The sequence below is a fragment of the Lepus europaeus genome, chromosome 9 (assembly GCF_033115175.1).
Source record: "Lepus europaeus isolate LE1 chromosome 9, mLepTim1.pri, whole genome shotgun sequence".
In the NCBI taxonomy this organism is placed as follows: domain Eukaryota; kingdom Metazoa; phylum Chordata; class Mammalia; order Lagomorpha; family Leporidae; genus Lepus; species Lepus europaeus.
The window spans coordinates 110617312-110639444 of NC_084835.1; the positions used below are offsets into that span (position 1 = coordinate 110617312).

The 22133-nt window shown below is 47.6% G+C and overlaps 1 protein-coding gene across 2 annotated transcripts in view; it reads right to left on the reverse strand.

Annotated features, from left to right (window-relative positions):
- The window catches only part of KDSR (3-ketodihydrosphingosine reductase), a 41142-nt gene that overhangs the window by 8032 nt on the left and 10977 nt on the right, over window positions 1-22133 (reverse strand). For both annotated transcript variants that reach the window (XM_062201776.1, XM_062201775.1), the window contains exons 4-8: window positions 20342-20407; window positions 20048-20143; window positions 14073-14264; window positions 7169-7252; window positions 2172-2255 (exon numbers count right to left, since the gene is read on the reverse strand). In XM_062201776.1, coding sequence (XP_062057760.1) covers window positions 2172-2255; window positions 7169-7252; window positions 14073-14264; window positions 20048-20143; window positions 20342-20407 — 522 coding nt within the window. The remainder of the gene's footprint in view (window positions 1-2171; window positions 2256-7168; window positions 7253-14072; window positions 14265-20047; window positions 20144-20341; window positions 20408-22133) is intronic.

Consider the following 22133-nt stretch of genomic DNA (forward strand, 5'->3'; position numbering starts at 1 on the left):
TAGGCTAAGCCTCGCCTGAGGTACCAGCATCCTATATGGGCACTAGCGTGCCTGCTCCTCTTCTGACCCAGCTCTCTGCTGATGGCCTGGGAAAGCAGTAGAAGATGGCCCAAGTGCTTGGGACCTTGCACCCACTTGGGAGATCTAGAAGAGGCTCCTGGCTCCTAGCTTCGGATCGGCCCAGCTCTAGCCATTGTGGCCATTTGGGGAGTGAACCAGTGGATAGAAGACCTTTCTCTCTGTCTCTCCCTCTCTCTGTCATTCTGCCTCTCAAATAAATAAATCTTTAAAAATAAATAAATATTTGTATATATGTCACATTAAAATGCAACAGGCTTATAATTGTCAGTTTTAAATTAATTCATAACTGACTTCAAAAATTACATAATTTCTACCTTCTAGTATGGCAGATATTGATACGTTTAACAACCTCCATAAATAAAAGTTCTCTGGGGTTGTCAACCACTTCTAATAGTGTAAAATGGTCAAGGGAAGAAACAGTTTGAAAGCTCACAGACTAAATTGATCTTACCAAAATATGAAGAGCCATGTAGGATCACTAAAGAATACAGTGGGGAGCAGGTATTTAGCTTAATGGTTAAGATGCCAGTTAGTTAGGACACCTGCATCTCACCTTGGAGTGCAGGTTCTGTACCTGGCTCTGGCTCCTGAGACCAGTGTCCCACTAATGCACCCTCTAGAGGTAGTGGTGATGGCTGAAGTAGCTGAGTCCTTACCACCCACCTGGGGGACATGGACTGAGTTCTAGGCCCCTGGCTCCAGTGTGGTTGTTGTAGACATCTAGGGAGTAAACCAGTGGATGGTAGTACATTCTCTACCCCCTCCCCCCAATAAATAAACTAAAATTAAAAAGCAGCAGTGTATTTGCTTTGACTTGAGATAAGCAGAAAACAAAGTCTCCCTTGGGCCACTTGTACCATCTTCCCATGCCTTTTAATGTGACGGCACAATTCTTCACATCCGTAACCATTTTAACCGAATTCATTATTTCTTTTATTCTGCTCAGTTCAGACTCACACAACGCTACTTGGCTACTTCCAGGCTGCCACACGGCATACTGATGCCTTGTGAGGCCTTCATTTCAGTGGTCCTAAAGATTTTTCCAAATTCAGTGTGGGATTATGACTCCCAGGCACCCTCGGGAATGTCTCTTTTTCTGTATGTGGGTTAATAGGAATGTTGTCAAAACGCATGGGCCACAGATCCTCCTGTCCTACAAAACAGCACGTGATATGTAAAGGCACTATTTTTTGGTTCCCAGTAAACTCAGAAGCCGAGAAGGCATGTCAGCTGAGATGACTGGATGGCGGCCCAGCAGGCGAGCAGGCATTCTAATTATTTCACTTATGGGGAAATGATGCTGGCAAGAAAGAAGGGGTAAGAAAACCCTTAGTCAATGAGCCTGGCAATTAAAAAGATCTAAAACTGAAAATACAGCATATAGTGTATGTATGTGCATATAGTACTATATATAGTATATGCTAAAAAATACAGTATAGGGGCCGGCTGTGTCATAGCAGGTAAAGCCGCCACCTGCAGTGCCGACATCCCAAATGGACGCCGGTTCGAGTCCTGGCTGCTCCACTTCCAATCCTGCTCTCTGCTATGGTCTGGGAAAGTAGCAGAAGATGGCCCAAGTCCTTGGACTCCTGCACCCACTTGGGAGACCTGAAGAAGCTCCTGGCTCCTGGTTTCAGAATGGTGCAGCTCCAGCCATTGTGGCCAATTGGGGAGTGAACCAGCAGATGGAAGACTCTCTCTTTCTGCCTCTCCTCTCTGTGTAACTCTGACATTCAAATAAATAAATAAAATCTTTAAAAAAAAAAAAAGAAAATACAGTATATAGTGTTTATATTGTTTATATACCATAGTGTTATATAGTGTTAATATTGCTTACATACCATAGGACTGATTTTCTTTACAAAGAACCAAAGTTCCCAGACATTCTTACTGGTAAATCTATTCCTAATTAGCTACAGGAGCATACAAATTAATATGGAATCAACAAAGTATGTAAGGGAAGAAAAGTACAGTCCAATACTGGATATGATTAATCTGATTAAAAAATTCTAATTTTTGTTTTGAAATAAATCCTTCAACAACCAGAACTTCAAATGGTAGTACAGAGAACAAAAAAGAATTTTACTTACTATGGCATCTTTGACAATTTGTTTGGCCACCTGTTCTGGTTTGCAAATAGATGTGGTCTCTGAAATAAGTCGAGTTTCCAAAGGCTAAAATTGAAAAAAAAAAAAAAAATGTACATATCAACATCACTATTGCACATTACTTTTTTTTTTTTTTTGGATAGGCAGAGTTAGACAGTGAGAGAGAGACACAGAGAGAAAGGTCTTCCTTTTTCCGTTGGTTCAACCCCACAAACAGCCGTCATGGCCAGCACGCTGCACCAATCTGAAGCTAGGAGCCAGGTACTTCCTCCTGGTCTCCCATGAGGGTGCAGGGCCCAAGGACTTGGGCCATCCTCCACTGCCTTCCTGGGTCACAGCAGAGAGCTGGACTGGAAAAGGAGCAACCAGGACAGAATCTGGCACCCCAACTGGGACTAGAACCTAGGGTTCCGGTGCCATAGGCAGAGGATTAGCCAAGTGAGCCACAGCGCCGGCCTATTGCCCATTACTTTTAAAAAAATAGTCCCCATGATGATTTTCAAATAATCCTAAGTTTCTACCCTTGAGCAGATTCCTATGTTTAGAATAAGGCTTGGGTTTTAAATCAGTGTCTACCTGGTTACTGTATAAAATTGAGCTCACTTCTGTGTAGGACTTGGGTGGCCTTGGCTCTGCAGAGGACCGTCATGGCCAGAGAGTGCACCATGGAATCCAAGTTCAGTAAGGCCCCTCCTTTGACTCTACTGCTGGCCAGACACTTGACCTATGGTGTTCCAGCAGATCTAGACCCTGTGTTTAAAGCAAATCTGCTCATGTGACCAGCACTTCCTTTCTGACCAAACTCCTAAGCCAGGAGATGACTGATGGGGCGAGAGCTGCGGCCCTGGGCAGGGACAGCCTCAATCCTGGCCTTCAACAGCCGTGGCTGACGTGTACAGGTTCTGCTGAAGCAGTAGAGAGGCAGGACACTGAGAGAGAAGAAGTCCTAGGAGACAAGAGTGAGTGGCTCCAAGCTTTGTTGGGTACTACTTACAGACTTTAGACTCCAAATTTGGCTTTTTCTTCCTCAAAAGTGGTTAAAGGTCCATGGCAAGCCTTACCAGGCTCAAACTGCCTCTCCGAAATTCTTAACTGGCAGTAGTGTCTCTCTGCTTCCCTCCTTTGAACGTGTCTGCCTTAATACCTATTATAGCTACTCAGGCATTTGCATTTTACTTCCTAAATTTTTGTGGGCTGTTTCTTTTTTCCTCTCTTCTTTATCGTTACTCTTTGTGGCACCTTGCACATGTATGCTCAAAAATTCTTTCAAAGGGACTTTCAATCAGAAGTCTCAAACTGAAGCCCTAGGCTATAGGAGACTAAATTTTATTTACCAGGGAGACCCAGATGGAGTTCCAAGCTCTTGGCTTCAGTCTAGCCCAACACCAGCCATTGCAGGCATTTGGGGAGTGAAGCAGTGAATGGAAATCTCTCTTTCTCTTTGTCATTCTGGCTTTCAAGTAAATAAACTAAAGAACAAAAGAGAGAGGCTGGTGCTGTGGCACAGTGGGTTCAAGCCATGGCCTACAGTGCCAGCATCCCATATGGGTGCCAGTTTGAGTCCCAGCTGCCCCATTTCCAATCCCACTCCCTGCTAATGTGCCTGGGAAAGCAGCAAAGGATGGCCCAATTCTTGTGTCTCTGCAGCCATATGGGAGACCTGTTTGAAGCTCCTGGTTCCTGGCTTTGGCCAGGCCCACCCCTGGCTGTTGTGGCCATTTTGGGAGTAAACCAGCAGATGAAACATACCTCTCTCTGTCTCTCCCTCTCTCTCTGTAAGTCTGCCTTTCAAATAAAAAATTAAAAGAAAATTAAAAAAAGAAAAGAAAGAAAACGGCAGAAAGAGAAAGATCCATTGGAAAGTAGTGCAATTCATTCTTCTAGGTTCTAAATACTCATGAGATTTAAAAGCACTATGTCGCCCCCTAAAGAGCCCACAGATCAATGCAGAAATTTTCTTTTCTCCCAAAGAAGTTGGCTCAAAATTTTACCTGAGAAAAAAACCCAGTATGACATCAAAATCAAATCTTAACAGAGAAGCCATCACCCTTGGTCAGCTTTGGCTTCACACTGCACCAAATGTCACAAATCTGTCTAGCAGATCTCTGCTCATTCAGCTTAAGTTTACTTCTTTGAAATAGCACTAATTTTAAGAGGCAAAACCAAAAAGAGCAGGGAAAAGAGCCTCTAAATCATAAACGTCGTTTTTGCGAGTATACTGTACATGAAACAAATGTCAATTTTTATGCTGTGAAGATTCACACCATTACTATACAAGAGAAGCAATGGGAAATCTAAGAAGGAGAAAGAATCTCACACTAAAGGTGGTAAAGTTCTTGTTGATTCCCTTCTTCCCATGTTACTTGTCTGTCTGCTCAGAGAGCCACAACTGTGTGTCAAGGCAAAGGGGTCGTTCTAGCAAACAAGGCGTGACGCTTGCGTTCAGCCCAGATGACTGGCAGTCATTTACGTGTCTGGGTTCGATGAGTGCTTTGGAAACCCAGTCACCTGACTCCAACTCTTCTCCCTTACAGTGGCAGAAGATTAGCAGTTCATTAATCAGAGAGTTAACTCTAAACACTGCTGTCCACTCCTTGAGCAGTTACGAAGCACCTTGCTGGAAACACAAAAACTAAGCAGAAGTTGGAGCTGAATGGTGAGCTTCCCAGACCTCCTGACCTGCTTGGGCCTCACGATTTGGAGCTGGTCTTAGTTCTCCCAGAGACAGGAGACTACATGATTCCTCCCTGACAAGCTGAGTCGTTAGAAATTGTGGGCCGATGCCTCTGGGGGGAATCTGCTAATGAAACAGCTGGAGCCCCTCCTGCCTACCCTGTGGTTAAGAGAACGTGGAGAAGCCAGTGTTTCCACTCGCACGTTAGTGCACCAGCCTTAACTACGGACAACCAAAGATCACCAGACGTAACAGCAATGCCTAAAATAACAACAGAGAAAAATAAACTTAGAGGACATGCATAATGCAGGAGAGAGAAGAAAATGTCAAATCCAGGAGAAAAGAACAAAAATAAATGAGACCAAAAGCCCAGAATGAGGGGTGGGTACTGTGGTGCTGTGGGTTAAGCCACTGCCCAAATCCCATACTGGAGTGCTTGGGATTGAGTCTCACCTCTGTTTCTCATCCAGCTTCCGCTAATGTGCCTGGGAAGGAGCAGATGACGCTCATATAGTTGGGTTCCTGCACCCAAGAGGGAGGCCAAGATAGATTTCCTGGCTCTCAGCTTTGGCCTGGACTAGCCCCGGGGGTTTGGGGCACTTGGAGAGTGAACCAGTAGATGGAAGATCTCTCTCTCTCTTTCAGTCTCTGTCAATCTGCCTTTCAAATAAATAAATAAATAATCTTTTTTTTTTTTTTCTTTAAGCCCAGGGGCCAGCACTGTGGCACAGTAGGTTAAGCCTCTGCCTGCAGTGCCAGCATCCCATGTGGGTATCAGTCCAAGTCCTGGCTGCTCCACTTCCAATCCAGCTCCCTGCTATGGCCTGGGAAAGCAGTGGAAGATGGCCCAAGTGCTTGGGCTGCTGTACCCACATGAGACCCAGAAGAAGCTCCTGGCTCCTGGCTTCATATTGGCCCAGCTCCAGCTGTTGTGGCCATCTGGGGAGTGAACCAGTAGATAGAAGAACTCTCTCTCTCTCTCTGTCTCTCCCTCTCTGTCTACAACTCTGTCACTCTAATAAAATAAATCTTAAAAAAAAAAAAAGCCCCAAATTAACATCTTTAGAAATAAGAGAAAATATGTAATTCATAGAAGGCAAGAAACTGTTAAGAAATTTACATTCAGATAAGAGTATTCGAGGAATTTTAACATGTCAGTAGAAATAAAAACTTCAATGGAAAAGCTAAAAGATAAAGTTAATGAAACTTGAAAATGGCTCAAAAAGAGAAAATGAAAGAAAAAGAAGGGAAATTAGATCAGTTCAGAAAATTCAACATCTGAGTAACACAAACTCCAGAAAGAACACCTGAATACTGTGGATGAAGAGGTATTAATCGAAGAAGGAATCTTATAAACTGTCCCCAGAGCTGAAGAAAGGGCTCCTTTGAGTATGGAAGGATGTGAAATGAGAACGCCCCGGTCCAAAGTACCTTAGTGACCAGAAGGGCCTGAGAGCTTCCAAAATAAACAGAAAATAGGTGCTGCCCAAAGGAGTGGGAGCAAGACGGCATCGGGTGACCACCGGAAACCGGAAGGCCGAGTCAATGAACAAACACCTGTGAACCTCTGAGGGACATTACTTCCAACCGAGAATTCTGTCCCACGAAAGATCCATCAGGCTCAGGGTGACCCCTGCGCGCCCTTCCTCGGGCACTTGCTGCTGGAAGGCAGTGCCACCAACACAGGCTGGAAACAAGTGGAAGACTCGGGGGACAACAGGGGAGCCCCTGGGGTGATGAGACCAACGTAGGGCCAGAGAGCCAGGGCCCTGGAGTGAGCCGACAGAACCCTGCTGTGTCCGTCTGGGCTGAAATCACCGGGAACACACAAACCTGCGGCCGGCGAGGCCAGAGGGGAAGGGTCCGCGCGGAAAGGCCGGCGCCACGCTGTCTGTAAAGCCGTATTAAGGTACAGAATGAAGCTGACTCAAGCAGAGATGGGCGACAGGCAGGAGTGCGGAGCAGGTCTGAGTCTTCGACGCTTCCACCCAGCGCAGAAAGTCCCTAACTCCCAAATCTTGATAAAATGCAGTAGCGACCTAACCATGCGAGTTCAAATAAACGCCTGCCTCTGGGAAGAGGCAAGGGGAGGCGAAAGTGATGGAACGAAGGCGACAGAGCGAAGGTGATGGAGCGAAGGTAATGGAGCGCTCTGAAACAGGTTCAGGGAACATTTACAGGGAGCTCAAAGAGAGGGGAGGAGAGGAAGGCGAGATCTGCCCGGAGAACCCCGCTCCACGCTCCGCACCGCCAGGAGGACAGGGAACCAGACGGACAGCTCAAGAGGCCATGCGGAAACACTCACCTTTGTTTTGTTTTCCTCAGCAAACCCGGGGGTGTCTGTGTCGGGCGGGTAGGCAACCGTGACGTAGACGTTGTAGGGCTTCACCTGCGTTGCAGAAACAGCACGAGCAGCCTCAGTGAGTGAGACGGTTCCCTGTCCTGCCTCCACACCTGCGGGCCGGCCCAGACTGCCGGGGAGCGCCGGCCAACGGGGGATTCTGGAAGTGGAGACGGCAAACCCCTGTCCGAAGCGTGGTTACGGAATGCGGGGAAACTCCCGCTGGCCTCCACTTCGGAAACCAGCTGACCCTCCAGCGGGGCAAACCGGTCCTCCGAAGCTTCTTCCACTGCCACGAGGAACGGGGCTGGGGCAGGCGCTCGGCACAGAGGCTAGGTGCCGCTGCGGGCGCTCTCGTCCCACGACCGGTCTGAGGCCTGGGTCCTCCGCTTAGGATGCAGCATCCTGCTACCGTGCACCTGGGGGGCAGCGGGCCATGGCTCAAGGAGCGGGGTCCCTGGGATTGAGTGCTGTGCACCCAGTTAGCTCTGGCTGCTTCAGGCATCTGGCGAGTGGGCCAGCGGACAGAAGATCGAGTTCCGTCTCTTTCTTGCTCCCCCTCTTCTATCTGCCTTTCAAATAAAATGATAGAGTAATTGTCTTTAAAATAAAAAGGACTCTAGGGTGGGTGTTTCGCCTGGCAGTTGATTTGCTTGTGTCCCATATCAGAGTCCCTGGGTCCAACACCCAGTTCCAGCTTCCTGTACTGTGCACCTCAGGAAATGGCAGTGATGGTTCAAGTAGTTAGGTCCCGGTCAGCTACATGGGCGTCTGGATGGAGTTCCTGACGCCTTGCTTCAGTCTTAGCCCAGCCTAGGCCACTGTGGGTATGTGGAAAGTGAGCTTGTGGCTGCTGTTTCTCTCTCTTTGCCTCTCAAGCAAGTAAAACAACAACAAAAACACGTCTACTCATCTTCCCCAGACACTGCACACTGTCCAAGCACTGTCTGAAGGCAGTGGACAGGTCTGCTCCTTGTCTACGTGTTTCCCCTTCACGCTGTCTCTGGTATTCTGGCTGTGTCACTTTCATCTACAGAATACGTCTGACCACTCAAACCCCACCCCCCATGGCCTTCAGACCCAGGGCTAGATCCGTCCATCCTGACAGTTCTGCTTGTGCAAGAACTCCCTGTCCAACCAGCCGCTGCCCATCCTCCACCACAACCCACCAACAGCACAGTCACTGTCCCCTCGGGTGGGACCAGCCACACAGCTCCCCTGCAGGACCTCCACAGCCGGTACCTGTACAGAGAAGCCCCTCCCCACCTTGCTCCCTGGATGCTGATTTACCTCACTACTGCTACCCTACTCTGAACTCCCCACTCGTGAACACACCCCGAGTAATTCCCACAGATTCTGCCAAAGACTGCTCAGCGTCAGCCCTGCCACACACATCCTGCCTCGGCCATTAGCGAGCTGACGGACAACAGTGGCTGTCAGAATCTCCATGCTGTGAGTTTGACTTGGCATTGGCTCACTTTTTATTCTCATGAAGACATCTAGGGGATCTGAGAGTGGAGGCCGCTGATAGCACGGTCAGCCACTGCAGGGCACAGGGAGGGTAATCATGACAGCAGGCTGAGTATCTGAGACACCGCTGTCTACTGCAACAGCCTCTAGGGGTACGCCAGGGCCCTGACCTCTCCTGGAACCCCTCTCCCCCTGCTTCCCCTGGGAAGAGCCATTGCCAAGCCCGCGGGGGTGGCTGCCAGGGTTGGGAGAAGTGTGCGGCAGATCTGGGCCTGCCCTCCCGGGAAGTGCAGTAGCAGAAGGGAGGTGCCTCCGCTGGTCCAGTGCCAGGGGAACAGGGCGTGAGAGCGCGTCTGCTCAGCGCCCACAGAGCTTGTGGCCTCATCTCCCAGCTATGCTCACCGACAGCTCTGGGTCAGGGCCAGGCGGTGGGGTTGATAAGCGAGCAATTTCTCTTCCACTTGTCTGTGAGATAGGGACTTAAAACTTTATTTCCCACGGCCTTGCTCTCGAGACCAGGGGTGAAAAAACATTACAAAAATCAAGAAATGGGAGGCATGTTGCACAGCTGTTTACAACTCCACTTGGGATGCTCACTACCCATACTGGAGTCCCTGGTTCAAGTTCTGGCTCTCTTCTGATGCCAGACTTATGCTTATATGCACCACGGGAGGCGGCAGTTGATGGCTCAAGTAATTAGATCCATGCCACCTACTTAAGACTGCATTCCTGGTTCCTGGCTTCAGCCTCGCCCACCTGTGGCTGTTGTGGGTATTTGGGGGGTGAACTAATACATGGAAGCTCTCTCTGTCCATCTGTCTCAGTCTCCCTTTCTTTCCTGTAAGATGAAACTTAAAAAGTAAATTTTGGGGCTAAGGTTAGGCTGCTGCTTGTGATATACGCATTCCATACTGGAGTACTGATTTGAGTCCCAGTTACCGCAATCCAGCTTCTTACTAATGTGTGTGGGACGGCAGTGCATGATGGCCCCTGCCACCTATGTGGGAGACCAGGATGGAGTTCCTGGCTTCATATTGGCCCAGATCTGGCTGTTGCAGCCATTTGGAGAATCAACAAACTGATGGGAGATTCTCCCTCTTTCTCCCTCACTTTCTCTCTCTCTGTCACTTTGCCATTCAAATAAATTAAGCTTAAAAAAATAATAAGCTTTCAAAACAGCCCGTAAGTGGTAACTAGGTTGCCTATACATAAAGAACGATGCTGACTGCCTCTGGATGGGCAGCTCCTCTGCCCTGCCCACAACAAGCAAGGACTGTGGTACCCAAGCTAACGTAACAGCATTTCAAAGCAGCGTTTCTCAAACACAAGGTCATGGCCGAGCTGTCAAAGGGTGACAACAGAGCTTTTCAGAACAGCTCTCTCACAGCTGGAAGTCCAGTTCCTTCCTGGGCTGGTGTCTGCGCCATCGTTATCCACCATCTCTCGTGCATCTATGGCTGGCTGACTCCACTGGCACTTAACCGGCAGTGCAGTCTTGTATCCATTCATCCAATGGATAGCAATACTGCTCTACAACCAAAGCATATGGATGTGGACAAAACGGACATAAATCCTTCCTCCATGGAGCTTCTGAAAGTCTTGATGAAATAATTTGCTAAAATATGAATACAAAACACTGTATGTTGGCCGGCGCCGTGGCTTAACAGGCTAATCCTCCGCCTTGTGGCGCCTGCACACCGGGTTCTAGTCCCGGATGGGACGCCGGATTCTATCCCGGTTGCCCCTCTTCCAGGCCAGCTCTCTGCTATGGCCCGGGAAGGCAGTGGAGGATGGCCCAAGTCCTTGGGCCCTGCACCCTCATGGGAGACCAGGAGAAGCACCTGGCTCCTCGCTTCAGATCAGCGAGATGCACCGGCCGCAGCAGCCATTGGAGGGTGAACCAACGGCAAAAAGGAAGCCCTTCCTCTCTGTCTCTCTCTCTCTCACTATCCACTCTGCCTGTCAAAAACAAAACAAAACAAAACAAAACAAAACAAAACAAAACACTGTATGCACACCTTTCTCTCATCCACTATCTTACAACTCTGTCAAACAGGAAACAAAGGGGGTTTGGCTTCTCCTGATCCTGGCAGGACAATGCCAATCACGTGGCTTTTTCTAAGAAGGTGTCAGCCAGGTCTTCGCTCACCAGTGGCCCTGCTGAGCCACGTATGCACTTCCCTGTCCCTGCTGCCTGACCATGCTCTTTCTGTCCTGCCCTCCTCAGATGCTGTCACCATTCGCACAGTTTCACATGGCTTCAGCCTCAAACAGAAAGAATGATGCTCACTCCAGAACCCATTTGTTATCAAAATACTAAGTACATGGTGTTCCTTATTCCATCAAAACAAAGACATGGGAGCTGGAGAGACACTTATGGCTGTTTACATGGAACTCCAGAAGTTCAGTGCCATCTTACCTGCAGGGCAAGGAGGGCAGGCAAGGGGCAGGACTGAAAGAAGAGGGGCAGAAAGGAGAGTGCCGTTTTTTTTTTTTGTTTGTTTGTTTTTCTTTTTTTTTTGGCTTGGTCTCTGCCACCACATCTTTGGCTATCACCCACTTCAGGAGTCTGCTTTCCAAAAAAGATTAACTTTCAAAATCTTTAAATGATGTATTTGTAGCTAAAATACTAAGTAAGAAAAAAAAAGATGAAGAAAGTTGTTGACAAAGCATTATTTCAAAATTATAGAACATTCCAGGGTCCTATGTTAGCTTGGGCACGAGGTGAGACAGACAGGAAGATTCAAAAATTAATTAGGGGGGCCGGCACTGTGGCATAGCAGGTAAAGCTGCCACCTGCAGTGCCAGCATCCCATATGCGCACCGGTTCAAGACTTGGCTGCTCCACTTCTGATCCAGCTCTCAGCTTTGGCCTGTGAAAGCAGTAGAAGACAGCCCAAGTCCTTGGGCACCTGTACTGCGTGGGAGACCCAGAGGAAGCTCCTAGCTCCTGGCTCCTGGCTTCAAATCAGCTCAGCTCCGGCCATTGCGGCCATTTAGGGTGAACCAGCAGGTAGAAGATCTCTCTCCTGCCTCTGCCTCTGTCTCTCTGTAACTTTGCCTTTCAAATAAATAAATAAATCTTTAAAAAAATTAATTAAACCAAAAGGATTATAAAAAATTTGGAACTTGATCAATTATATAGTTTCATTTATAGACTTTGATTTAATTATTCAGCTTTCAAAGACTGGTTTGTTACAAGTTCTATGAACAAACTGAATCTGATGACTAAATTACTCTTCTCCCAAACCTGTGTTTCATGGTGCATGTTTATATGATTTTGTGGTCAAGTGAGGACATTCTTATTGGAAGCAGCAGAGAAGGAGCTCTGTGAGAGCTGCAGCACGCCCATCAGAGGGGACTGCGTCACCAGCACCCACTGGTCTCCTCCTCACCTCTGCTTCATCTCACGGGAAACCCGAGCACCCAGACTGCACTTCTCCCTAAAGCAGTGAATCCTAACAACTCTGCGAGATTAGGGACACACACTAGCAGATTTTTCATCTTCAAAACCTCTCTGCACCTGCATGGGTTCAAAAAGCAAACCGAGAGCTGAGGCAAGTAGTCCAGTGACCAGGCGACTCCGCCTTGAAGTGGACACGCCCTGCTGCAAGGAGCAGACTCAGGCTACCACTAAGCAACCACGAGACTGAGCAACTCACTGAATTCACCGAAAACTCAGTTTTCTTTCTATAAGGCAGCTTAGGATGTGCCACACGTATTCACAAAACTGGGGTAAAAATAAAACAGCTATTCATAAAGGGACTTTTAGGTAAAAGTTGGCAAAACAAATACCAATATTCTTATTTGAAATTTCACAGCCATGTTGCTAAGTGTATTACAATGATCTACTCTTCATTAAAGTATTAAGCCGGTTGGCAACAATGCAATTTGTGGCCGGTTTCTCTGGTATGAGAATGGCAGTCTACTGGTCCCTAAGATGCTCCTCAGGACTCAACTCCACAATTCATCTACACTGTAGCAGTTATCAATATCCAGGTAATGTGTGCTGTGTCACACACCAGCAAGGAGTCTTCTAGTGATCAGCAAACCATGGTTTGTGAGAAAAATCCGGCCCTTTGCCTGTGTGCACAAAACTTTACTGGACTATAGTCATACCTGCCCACTCACATACTGTCTATTACGGGTGCTTTCTGCTGCTAAAGCGGGCTCAAGTAGCTGTACAGACACTACCCCGCCTTCACAGCCTATCTGGCCTTCTGCCCTACCTGGCCCCATTACTGAGAGTGTCCCTGATCTAAATCATTAACCAGGGTTCCTAAAAGCATACAATGGTAACAGAGTTGGTCATACGGAGGATTTTCTGGGTGCTGAACATCATGTAGTGCTATATTTCAGCACAGACGGTGATAGAATCTCACAGAAGGGCATGAATCTTACCTTGCCCCTCTCGGTTCATGGTTTGAGACAGAGGTAAAGTGAAGTTTCTAAGCGTTCCCATGTGACAACGGTGCAGAAATCTACTTGGCCCAGCTGAGGTCGGAGGTTGTGCATATGATGACACTTGATTCTGATGCTAAGCCTGACTCTACCCTTCTTCTACAAAACGTCCTTTCAATTGTGGAAACAGAAAGTATTCATTGTCCTCGATGTTCATTCATGATATTAAAATGTAAGTGTCACGAGAGCGAAATGATGTATTTTTTCCAGCCCTCTCATATTACAGATGTTGAAACTGAGGACAATGTAAATGATTTGTCTAAATGCTAAGAATTAGGGGCCGCTTTGTGCTGAAGCAGGTTAAGCCACTGTTTGGGACACCTGCATTCTATCCTGGGGTGCTGGTTCAAGTCCCAGCCATTCCACTTTGGATCCAGCTCCCTGCTAATGCACCTGGGAAGCAACAGGTGATAGCTCAAGTACTGAGGCCTTGTTACCCATGTGGGAGACCCAAATGGGAGTTCCTACCTCCTGGCTTAGCCTGGCCCAGCCCTGAATGTTGAGGCCATTTGGGACTGAACCAGCAGATGAAAACTGTTTTCAAATAAATAACTAAATCTTAAAATAAAAAAAGTTTCCTGTTATTTCAGTTACTAATTATTCAGTCACAAGGATAGATCTTTTTGTTATAGAAAAATGTCTAAAATATCTGGTTAACTTCACCCATATACAGTATTAGGCCCATAAAACTGTAAGGATATTTCTAGTATTTTGTATATTGAATTATATAAGCAAAATGCCATAACCATTTTTGCTTCTTTCCTAACTATAATCTTTACGCAATGAAAAATGTTAACTATAAAACTTGACCAGTTCTCTTTCACTGATGTCAAATCTCTAATTTAATTCAATAATGTACATAAAGAAGCAACAAAACTAAAGAGGAATATGTTGTTAAGCTAAGAGGAATAAATGCAAAAAATGAGCCAACTTTTACCTCCATCTGCAAAGCTTCAGCCAATCCCCGCAGGGCAAACTTGGATGAGGAGTACGCCGTGAAGCCAAACAGCCCCAACTGCCCGGCCTGGGAAGACACAAACACGATCCTGCCCACCCGGCGCTCCTTCATGGTGGTGATGACGGCTCGGCTGGGGTACACACTGCCCAGGTAATTGAGGTTCATCAGTCTCTGCAGGCAACAAAGAGGCCGCGTGAGGTGGGAGCGAGGTCAGAGCCTCAAGTCCGCGCTCAGTGGAATTTGATCCCATTTCCAGATTTAAGTTCCTTAGCGGACGCCCAGGGGACTGGGGAGCTCAGCAGCTTTGCTGAATGAACGAATGACCTCGTGATGCTGCAAACGCGACGCGGGGCTCAGGACCTGCCACTGGCAGCCTGTTTCAATCTCACAGTGGCAGCAGACTGATGCGCGTCTGCTGAAAACCAGTCACAATTCGTTTTCTCCTCACAAAAGAGAACAGTATGTGTTGTGTGTGACACTGTTTGGAAGACCGTTTAGGACACAGCTTCAGACGGTTTCCAGCCCTATTAGTTCTAAGCTAAAGACCCAACGAGGAGGACAGTGATGAACAGAACAGATTTGGGGTCCAAGCCTGTGCTCCACAGTTTCCTACCTTATCTGATGATGAACAAGATAGACAACTGTGCTCATTTCACAGCTGAAAGCGAGGCTCATCTCGGCACTCCTGCACAGGACTGCTGCGAGGACTCTCAGAGAAGCCCCAGCGAAACGCTTGTGGAGCCCCTGCCCGTAGTACAGCACAGGACACAAGGATGACGGGCAAGAGCTTACAAAAGTACCACCTGGACGTCCCCCTCATCCTGCGAACTCTTCAAAACCTCACACGTACACTGGAAAATCTGAAAATATCTGCCTTAAAATGTTTCCATAGTAAATAGCTTGGGCTTGACCCCTTCAGTTGGGGGAACTTTAAGGCAATGATGATGATATGTTAATAACAGACTCCTAGGGACCTTTCAAAAATGATGACCAGAAACACCAGAAGTGACGGCGGGGTTGGAGGGGGATGTATTTCTGTTGCAAGTTTTTAAAAAGCAGAACATGTCAGGCTGTGTGTGGAACTACTCTACATATTAAGTAAGAGCATACATGCACAGGTACACAACCGAGGAAAATCTTAAATGGTTGTTTTAAGATGCTGTGATTCCTTTTTTTTTTTTTTTTTTTTTTTGACAGGCAGAGTGGACAGTGAGAGAGACAGACAGAGAGAACGGTCTTCTTTTACAGTTGGTTCACCCTCTAATGGCTGCTGTGGCCGGCGCACTGCGCTGATTCGAAGCCAGGAGCCAGGTGCTTCTCCTGGTCTCCCATGTGGGTGCAGGGCCCAAGGACTTGGGCCATCCTCCAATGCACTTCCAGGCCACAGCAGAGAGCTGGACTGGACGAAGGGCAACCAGGACAGAATCCAGTGCCCCGAATGGGACTAGAACCCGGGGTGCCGGCGCCGCAGGCAGAGGATTAGCCTAGTGAGCCGTGGCACCGGCCCCCAGTTTTAATAATACAAATATTCCTTAAAAGTCCCTGAAAAAAGATGGAACACCAAACTTAGGTATTCATCTCAGTTCTTCCCTTTTCAACATTCTCTGAAAATTTCAGTAAAGACATTGTTATTTTTATTTTGTTCTTAAAGATTTATTTATTTTTAAAAGCAGAGTTGCAGTGAGAGAGAGGAAGAGACAAAGAGAGAGATCCTCCAGAGATCTGGTTCATTCCCTAAATGGCCCTAACAGCTGGGGCTAGGTCAGGCCAAGCCAGGAGGCAGGAGCTTTGTCTAGGTCTCCCAGGTGGGTGCAGGGACTTGAACCCTCTTGAACTGCTTTTCTAGGTGCATTAGCAGGGAGCCGGACAGAAGTGGAGCAGCCAGGATTCGAACTGGTACTCATTTGGGATGCTGGCATCATAGCCAGCAGCTTAACCTACTGCACCACAAAGCTGGCTCCAAGAGATTGCTTTTTAAAGGCAAGATCCCATCAGAACAAAGCAAATGTGGACAAAAATGACAACGGTAATATTTGGGAAGTTGAAGAACAGAAAAATGAGTGATAACTAACTCAGAAGACCCCAGGGGCGGCTGCTGCAGTGCTGGCATCCCATTTGGGCACCGGTTCAAGTCCTGGCTGTTCCACTTCTGATCCACTCTCTGCTATAGCCTGGGAAAGCAGTAGAAGATGGCCCAAGTCTTGGGTCCCTGCACCCGTGTGAGAGACCCAGAAGAAGCTCCTGCCTCCTGGCTTTGGATCAGTGTTGCGCCAGCCGTTGCGACCATCTGGGGAGTGAACCAGTGGATGGAACACCTTTTTCTCTCTCCCTCTCTGCCTCTTTGTAACTCTGCCTTTCAAATAAATAAATACATCTTTTAAAAAGGGGGGCAAAAGATGACCCCAGAAAACTGAATGCTAAGCAAGGAATGGAGAAACTGAAGGGCAGGAATATATCACACACTTCCAAAAGGCTCGCAATGTACCAAGGATCCCTGGGGCAGGGGTGGGTGTGGGTGGGCACTGGGCTGAAAGGCAGAAGTGTGAAGGCCGTCAGGTAGGGGCACCAGTTTGAGTCCTGGCTTATCCACTTCAGATCCAGCTCCCTGCTAATACGCCTGGGGAAGGAGTGGAAGATGGCTCAAGTGCTGGGAAGATGTCTCTCTCTCTGCCTGTCTCTCCCTCTCTGTTCCTCCACTTTTCAAATAAATAGATAAATCTCTTTTTAAAAAAAAAGGTCAGGTAGAAGAGCTCAAATTTCACCAAAGATGAGTGAATAAACAAAATGAGTTATTTGCATGCCATGGAGTATTACCAGAATGCAAAAAGGAATAAGGTGTTGACCCCTGCTGGCTACCATGTGAACGGACCTCAGAAACATGGTCAGTGAGACAAGGCAGACACAAAGGGCCAGGTAGCATAGGATGCCACTTATACAAAACATCCAGGAAGACAGAATACAGATTGGTGGTTGCCAGTGACCAGGGTTGGGGGGAGGAGGGAATGAAGGGTAACTGGGTAATGAGTCCAGAGTTCCCCTTGGGGTGACGAAAACATTTTGGAACTGGACAGAGATGGGAGTTGCACAACACTGTGAATTTGCTGAATGCCTCCGGAATGTATCCCTGAAGACAGCAATTTTATGTTAGATGGTTTCTCACCTTAAAAATACATACACCTGGCCGGCGCCATGGCTTAACAGGCTAATCCTCCGCCTTGTGGCACCAGCACACCGGGTTCTAGTCCCAGTTGGGGCGCAGGATTCTATCCCGGTTGCCCCTCTTCCAGGCCAGCTCTCTGCTGTGGCCCGGGAAGGCAGTGGAGGATGGCCCAAGTGCTTGGGCCCTGCACCCGCATGGGAGACCAGGAGAAGCACCTGGCTCCTGGCTTCGGATCAGTGAGATGCGCCAGCCACAGCGGCCATTGGAGGGTGAACCAGCGGCAAAAAGGAAGACCTTTCTCTCTGTCTCTCTGTCTCTCTCTCTCTCACTATCCACTCTGCCTGTCAAAAAAAAAAAAAAAAAAATACATACACCTGGGGGAGGCCAGCACTGCAGGTTAAGCTGCCACTTGCAATGCTGGTATCACATAAGAATACCACTTCAAGTCCTGGCTGCTCAGGTTCCAATCCAGCTTCTACTATTGTGCCTAGGAAAGCAGCAGCAGACCTCGCCACCCACGTGGGAGATCAGCAGAGTTCCTGGCTCCCAGCCTCTGCCTGGCCCAGACCTGGCTGTTGCAGCTATTTGGGAAGTGAAGCAACAGATAGAAAACACTCTTGCTCGCTCTCTCTCTCTCTCTTTCTCTCGCTCTGTCTCTCCCTGTGTCTGTCACTCTTTCAAATAAATAAATAAATCCTTAAAAATATATCATATATATTTAGGGCAAATGTTTGGTCTAGTGGTCAAGATGCTGGTTGACGTTGCACATCCTGCGTTCCACATTGGAGTGTGACGTGGCTCTGGCTCCTGACTCTAAATTCCTGCTAATGTGGATGCTGGGAGGCAACAGGTGATAGCCCAAGTAGCTGGGTTCCTTCCATTCTCGTGGGAGACCCAGACTGAATTCCAGGCTCCAGACTTTGGCCCCTCCCAGCCCTGGCCACTGCAAGCATCAGTGGATGGGCATTCTCTCTTCCTAGCAAATACATACATAAAAATTTAAAATATATGCAGATATGTAGAGATAGAGATGGAGGAAAATGACAAAACAAAAACTGTCAGGTCCTAGACACCTTTCTCTCTCCAAAGAGCTGATGTGGGCCCCTCTTCTAGTGTGGTAGGCACTGGAGGTCAATGAGGGTTTAATTGAGAGTCTGTCCAGGTACTGATATACCTGCAGCCAGGTACATATGAAGCTGGAGGCCTGAAGACTTCCCCAAGGCTTTGACCCAACCCACGAGGAAAGACCTAAGGTTCTGGCACTGAAATTTCCTCACAGTATACAGCCCAATCACTAGAGAGGGGCCCATAATCAAACATCTCTCTCCCAGTACAGAACTTGCAATGAGCTCTCCAATCAGCTCATATGTACCCCTTTTTTAAACGTGAAAGCACAGCAAAGCCTCTACCATGAAATACAGAGACCCTGCCCTTTAGACAAAATAAACACATGTGCAAAAGGACAAAAGAAAACTTAAATAACTCTTCTTAATATCCAGTGGTAGATAAGGAAAGACCCAGCACCAAGAAACCATGAAAAAGGAAAAGAAAGATAAGTGTGTTAGGTTCCCCATAAACCACCCCCAGGCTTGGGGACCACTGAAGAGCTCTCAGCACACAGCCAGGCTTACGACTACAGTCTATGGACCCACAAAGGATGCCAACAACGTCAGCAAAGGGAGGAGACACACATGGGGCAGCGTGCAGAGAAAGACCAGCCAGGTTTCTCACAGTCCTGATGTGCCCTATTCCCCAAGCAAGGAGCTGTGACATGTGTGACTCCCCAGGAATATCAATAAAAGTAAAGCTAAGAACAAATACACACATAACCAAGAATTCACTATGACTACAAAGCCACACTGGACTCCACAGCACAAGGCAAGTCATTGGGATTTAAAAGGGAGAGAGCAAACAATGGCTTTAGAAGGTGACACAACCAGAATACAGTGTCCTCCCATCCCTTGGAGGGGAGCACAAGTAGAGGGCCCAAGAGGCCCACCCCCATCAGGTCCTGGATCACAGCCTCTCTCATCAGCGGGTCTGGGTTAGCAGTCCTCCTGTCCTTTCAGAAGCGTAGTTCTCCCTTGGGGTGAAACCCCTGCTGAGACTCAAGTCCCACCTCTCTGCCTGTACCAGCATCCTGACTCTCCTGCTTGTTTTAGGTAAACCCCGCAGCCTACTAGAAGCGGCAACCCTGGCCGCGCAGTCTCCATTTCTAAAGAAGAAAGCCCTTTCACTTTGCAGGCTCAAGCGTTTAAAATCTATGACTGCAGTGAAGGCTCAACGGAACACCTGAAAAAAGATGGTTTACGCTCTGCCAAATAAACTGTTTTGTTCTTCAAAAAGACATCGAATCGAATGCCCATTTCTTTGGTGCTGAAATAAATTACTGAGAGGTTCCTTGATGTGCTTGTTTAAAAATATCAACACGACGAGGATGCGTTATCTTTTTATTTTGACTCGAGTGCTGTGGCGAGTCTTTCCTTCAGCTCTTTGGGTTTCCCACTGTCAGCATCACGGATGCTTTACGAGTGCTCTATTGAGACAAGGTCTCAGCGAGTGGCTGCAGAGATCTGTGTCGCAGTAGATGTTCCGCTCACATCTGAGACAACCGACATTCCTACGGTTGGACGGCTGTGACACTGGACCCAAAACCCTGGTCACTCTTCCTTCGCCTTCCCAAGTGTCTATGAATTTCTAAATGCATTCACCTACTCCGTGCTTAAAGCCTTTCCTGTGGCTTTGTGCTGCTTTCAGTAAATGAGCTACCCAGTGAGCAAACAACCGTACTTACTTCAAAAGTGCTAACTTCGAGATCTTCAAACTTCCCTGCCACGGACATTCCTGCACAGTTGACCAGCATGTCCACTGGTCCCAGCTTCTCCTGTGCCTAGAAAAATTTATCAGAGCAGGTATTTACAGAGAGGAGGAAAGAAAAATCACTCAACAGCAAATTCAATATTAATACATAAAATCTACATAACTATTTACCCCAAAGGGAAGATTTACCAAGTCCAACCCACAGAACACAATGACAAGAACCAATCAAAAGTCCAGCACATTCATTTCAATCAGCTCAGTCTCTTACTTGTTTTATGACATTCTCTACTTGGTTATAATCTTGAGATACATCAACCGATATACAAAGGACAACCTGTAGAAAAAAAATGATAAAAAATATTCAGGTGTCAAAACTATGTTTTGGGATGTTTTTAATGAAAAGCAATTCTTTGTAACAGAGAAGAAAGCCAACCTTCAATGTATAGATTACAGAGTTTGAAATTTGCTAATGTCAGGGCCAGCACTGGGGCACAGTGGGTTAAGTCACTACCTGTAACACCAGCATCCCCTATGAGTGCCAGTTTGAGTTCCAGCTGTTCCACTTCCAATCCAGCTCCCTGCTAATGTACCTGGAAAATCAGCAGAAGATGGCCCCTGTTCCCATGTGGGACACCTGGAAGAAGCTCCTGGATCCTGGCTTCAGATCGGCCCAGCTCTAGCCACTGCAGCCTTTTGGGTAGGGTAGAAAACGAGTGGATGGAAGATCTCTCTCTCTCCCTCTCTCTGTAACTCTGCCTTTCAAATAGATAAATAAATCCTAAAAATTAAAAAAAGAGAGCTCTGCCAATGTTGCTGTTAGTAGTGGCAATGCCCACTGACACAGCAGTGTCTACATGCAGCTCTGAGCCTGCGAGGAGAGGGGGAGCTGGGGAGGACAGGCAGGCATTTGGGAAACACAGGATACAGTCCTGCTGCTTCCTCCTCCAGCTGAGCCCACCTACAAGGGCACAGGGGCCTCCCCTGAAAATGAGGGCCTCGGAAGTCCGTGATGACGATGATTTTCTCCAGCTACAGGCAGCCAGGCCAAAGGACGGAATAAAAAGCCACCCTCCAGGGACCAGCGCTGTGGCGTAGCAGGTAAAGCGGCAGCCTGCAGAGCCGGCATCCCAGATAGGCACGGTTCGAGTCTCAGCTGCTGTTCTTCCAATCCAATTCTCTGGTTTGGCCTGGGAAAGCAGAGGATTGCCCAAGTCCTTGGGCCCCTATGCCCATGTGGGAGACCAAGAAGAAGCTCTTGGCTCCTGGCTTTGAATGAGCTCAGCTCTGGCCATTGTGGGCAATTTGGGGAGTGAACTAGAGGATGGAAGACCTTTCTCTCTCTCTCTCTGCGTCTACCTCTCTGTTAACTCTGCCTTTCAAATAAATAAATTAATCTTTAAAAAAAAAAGAAAAGCCACCCTCCACCTTCAGATTTGACATCAGTTTTATTTTGTGCAAGAAGGAAACCTAAATTCTAAGAAAAGGACCAGGATCCTTGCTGTGCGACACCCAAAGAGGATTTTTTTCCTCCACATTCTCACACAGAAAGCGGTTTTTATTTATTTTTTATTTTTTAAAGACACAATGCTAGGCCCCTATTTTTTTCTTTAAAAACTACTTTCTGGGGCTGGCATTGTGGTGTAGTGGGTAAATCTGCCTGCTGAGCGCCAGGGTCCCATATGGGAACTGATTCAAGTCCCTGCTGCTCCACTTTTTTTTTTTTTTTTTTAAGATTTATTTATTTATTTATTTGAAAGAGTTACACAGAGAGAGAAGGACAGGCAGAGAGAGAGAGAGGTCTTCCATCCACTGGTTTACTTCTCAATTGGCCACAAGTGCCAATCCAAAGCCTAGAAGCCTCTTCTGGGTCTCCCACATGGATGCAGGGACCCAAGGTCTTGAGCCATTGCCTACTGCTTTCCCAGGCCATAGCAGAGAGCTGAACCGGAAGTAGAGCCCAGGACTCAAACTGGCACCCATATAGGATACCGGCGCTGCAGGCTGCAGCTTTATCAGCTATGCCACAGCACTGGCCCCACTTCTGATCCACCTCCCTGCTA